The sequence below is a fragment of the Hyposmocoma kahamanoa genome, unplaced genomic scaffold (genome assembly GCF_003589595.1).
Source record: "Hyposmocoma kahamanoa isolate Upper Pololo Valley unplaced genomic scaffold, ASM358959v1 98756, whole genome shotgun sequence".
Classification (NCBI taxonomy): domain Eukaryota; kingdom Metazoa; phylum Arthropoda; class Insecta; order Lepidoptera; family Cosmopterigidae; genus Hyposmocoma; species Hyposmocoma kahamanoa.
Window position 1 is genome coordinate 12,305 of NW_020655662.1, and position 3,998 is coordinate 16,302.

The 3,998-nt window shown below is 38.6% G+C and overlaps 1 protein-coding gene across 1 annotated transcript; it reads right to left on the reverse strand.

The window, feature by feature from the left end:
• Window positions 1-688: 688 nt before the first annotated feature.
• On the reverse strand, window positions 689-3,507 carry LOC113238892 (sensory neuron membrane protein 2-like; the record flags this gene model as incomplete). Its single annotated transcript, XM_026475744.1, has 3 exons — window positions 689-928; window positions 1,151-1,276; window positions 3,214-3,507. Coding segments are annotated over 3 exons (645 nt in total), but the record flags the coding sequence as incomplete, so codon positions are not given.
• Between the last annotated feature and the right edge of the window lie 491 nt (window positions 3,508-3,998).

Consider the following 3,998-nt stretch of genomic DNA (forward strand, 5'->3'; position numbering starts at 1 on the left):
GGCCACACCGCGAACGAAGCTAAGCTAACTAAGCTCACGCTGTTGCATGCAAAGCTAAGCTAAGAAAATACGTAGTAAGTAGTGACGTATTACAGTATGGTTACGTGCGGGGGTCGAGGGCGGCAGAAGGGCCGACATATCGTCGCCTTACTTTCTTAAACTTGTACCTTAAAGCACACAAAAAATGCACAAAATGAATTGTATATACAAATTTTGCACGCTGTATTTACGTCACATTTCCGTTATATTCACACACTGGCTTTTATCTGTTTTTAAAGTAATCCATCCTAATTAAACCGCTTGATAAGAAATTTAAAATAAGTATAAAGTTTAAAAGTTTCAACTCTTTTCAAGACACGAGTTTGAGAACTTAAGGCATCGATATTTTACATAGCTTAGCGGGATCGTTGGGTTAGTTTAATTAGCTTAGTTCGCGGTGTGACTCGAAGCATGAATAGGTGCCCCGGCTTCGTTCGCGGTGTGGCCTGCGCTTAAGTCTATTTAGCACTTGTATGTCAGCGTAACGATTGTGGAAGCGGTATGTCAGTAAGTCATCATCATCTTTGTCACCACCATTATCACAATCTCCACCACAATCATCGTACATCCTTCTGCTTATACTTACAGTAAGTATAATTCCTGACAGTGCTTTGTTGACCGGTAGCGGATGTGAATAGGTAAAATAAAATTTAATGCACCACTGTTACACTTTATTAGCTTGAGCATTAACTTTGGGTCTAAATATAAATCTAACAGAATTATTATTTGGCCACATGGGCAATCCTCCAGAGCGCACTAGAGCGATCGTGCTGATCGCAGTTATTAACACTGCTGTCATCAAAAGCGCCCACGGCACGACTCGTATGTAGCTTAGAAGAGTGTGGGAAGTCTGTAAGTTTTCTATTATGGATGGTGGTATTTCTGCTCCCTGAAATGTTACCATAAATATATATGAAGGTAACAATTTAGTAGTGAAATAATTTTCACTACTTTTTTTTTATTTTGCATAATATTTAATTATCCACTTAAACACGAGAATATAATTTTAAGGATACCATTAAGTAATTTTTGAGAGATTGAAAGATTTTAGTATTAAAACCGGATTGTGACATTACCCACATTGTACAAAACCGGTAAAAGGTGTACATACCTCTTCGATCCACAGTAGAGGAAAAAGACCAGTAGGTACGTTGGCTACTTGCGGGGCCCCCGGCATCTGGCGGAGTTCTATGTTGAACTGCATGCGTTTAGCTCCTTTCAAAACGACACCTGTGACCTAAAATTATAGAATGTTATACTTATCAAATAATTCGTTTTAACATCCCGTGTAAGCTTGTTATAATTAATATTTTTTCAGAGGAGTTGCTATGTAGGAGGAGTTGCTGTGGCGAATTTAATGAAATGCTTTGTTTGGTGGAGCTTTCTATTAAATTGACATTTCATTTGTTTTTTATCTTTTTTCGTGACTGGTGTTAATTTTTTGGGCTGTAAGAGTGTACGGCGTAGAAGCTTTGGCAAGGCATAAAAAATTATGGAAACTTTGTATATTGATCGTGATTCAGAATGAAATAAAAATTACAAAATTATGACACTTCGGACGGAGACGATCTCGGTGGCTCCAATTTCCAATGGTTTACACTGTGAGCGCTGTACGAGACCCGGGTTCTTTACTGGTAGGATCAATTTGGGATATGACCGTTTCTAAATTTGTTTTGATCTGGGAGTTCTGGGAGTGTGAATTCCGTTGTTCTGGTATTTATAGTACAGGGAATTCCCTACTTTGGGCCCAGGCAATTGGTCAGATTGTCTGCCACGTTATTTATTGTTTTTCTTTTCTCTGGTCTTTGGCAGTTAATAGCTACACTTATTATTTATTATTTTGGATATTTATTTTACACTCTCGAGAATTATTCATCAAAGTCTTGATGACAAATTTTGTTTTATTTTCTCAGCTCTTTCTAGGCAGGTTTTAATTACAATTAGGGACTGAATTATTATTATTATTATTTTAAATTATAATAATAATTCCCCGGCATTGGCACAGCCGGTCGGGGTCAGGAACGCAGGTTCAAGAACCGGCGTAAAATACTTGCCGACTCGAGCCGTATTATTATTATTATTATTAATTATATCTATTTTAGACTCTAGCCTCCCCCAAGGCCTGAAAGATTAATTTAGATTTTTTAAATGGGGGAGGCGGTATACTCTGGCAATGGTAGGTACAGTCGGCCGAGGTCAAGGACTCATGTTCAAGAAATATCGAGCAAGACTGCCTTCTGCATTTGTACTAAAAGCGACACGCCACAGAAACCCAACCGCTTCAAGCTGTTAGCAAGGGTGACTGGAATTAACCCATTTGTAAACAAAACAATTATTATTATTACAAAATATACTACTAATATCTTTTCCTTATGATGTGCCAGTAATTAAAACAGTGCCAACACTACGTTCCTTCACCTTATTTAGGTGGTACCTGTATAAAGAAAGGTGCAAAGTAAAGTGTCACTTTTAATTAAATGCCTACGCAAGTGCCGTTTTCCACTAACCGCGTGTTTTCCACTAAGCGTCAATATGGATATGGTATAATGACTTAGTCGATAAATAAGAGTTGCGCGCGGCCAGCTACTCGCGACTAGCCGCTTAGTAGAAAATGTGAGTAACGCTGGCTTCTGCATCACTTGACGAACTAAGTCAGAAGGTAAGTAATAAGGAATCCAGAGTAATCATCAGGTGATGATTCCTGAAGACTTTTTTATAAGAATTTGCTTAAAAATATACTTTTTGTATTGATAAAAAGCAATTGTAAAATCTGTATAGCCAGCACGACAAAGCGCGATTTGCTTGAGAGCGACATAAGACGTCGTCTTCATTTAACGCGAGTACGCGATCATCGCGCGATAATAGAAAAATGAAAGGTTATCAATTTTGACACCTATTCCAACATCAATAGGCACTATGTTTGATCGTGCGTTCGTACGAGCGAAGTTCACGCGAATAGATCTCAAACATTATAGACGCGCGATACGGCAAATTAGACACCTATTCCAGATCTGTATCTTTGATCGCAGGTTCGCACGAATGTTGCGTAATCGCGTTCAATTAGGACGACGCCTTAAGCGCGAGATACTGTTGTTCCCGCATAGATAATGGCAATATATTGCTCTTCTATGCTGCTGTCGCGCAAGCCTCGCTGGCGCTACTGGTTATGCTTACTGGGTCCAAATAAACATAGGTGTTGTGTTTTTCCTTATCGGGTTTGATGTCGCTGTCAGCGTGGAAGTACTGCAATAGCTCCTCTGAAGCGAGGTAGAAATGTGGCAGCGAAGCGATTGCTGGGGCTCCTTGGCAGGGTTCGAGATTGAAAACGCCCATTAGGAGGCATCCGTCGTGGCTGCCACTCCAATTCCTGTACAATACGAGTTCGTGAAGTTTGACAAGTAGCTTTATATCTTCGGTCTCATAAAGAAATAATCTTTCAAAGCTTTTTCGAAGAAGTGCCTCATACGTCTATGGAAACAGCTTTAAACCTATGATTATTAAGAAACAAAATGTTTTGCATATACGTATACAGGCTTATTCTTAAAATACTAACAACCTCGCAGGACTATATATATGTATATTACTTACATCATAAATAAGAAATTTTATGTAAATATACATAATGAAATGTAACGCTCGAAGGCTCAACTCACACCGGCGCAGTGTCGAAGCGTCGCGACGCATCATGTGTGAAAAAAGACATATTACTGCTATAATTTTGAAAATGGAGTAAAATAAGTTGCCCGCTTGCAAACAGCCAGTGATTGCGGTTGATAAATATTCTATCGACTATCCACCGAATGTTAGTCACGCTTATGTAATAAATAGCCGAAGTTGTTTCATTTTAATTGTCATTTTTTGTGAGTTCAAACATACCCCGAATTATCCTGCATTTAGAACTGTCTTAATCTATTAAAAATAATAGGGGTTAAAGTATGAAATTGCCGATTTGTACTGAA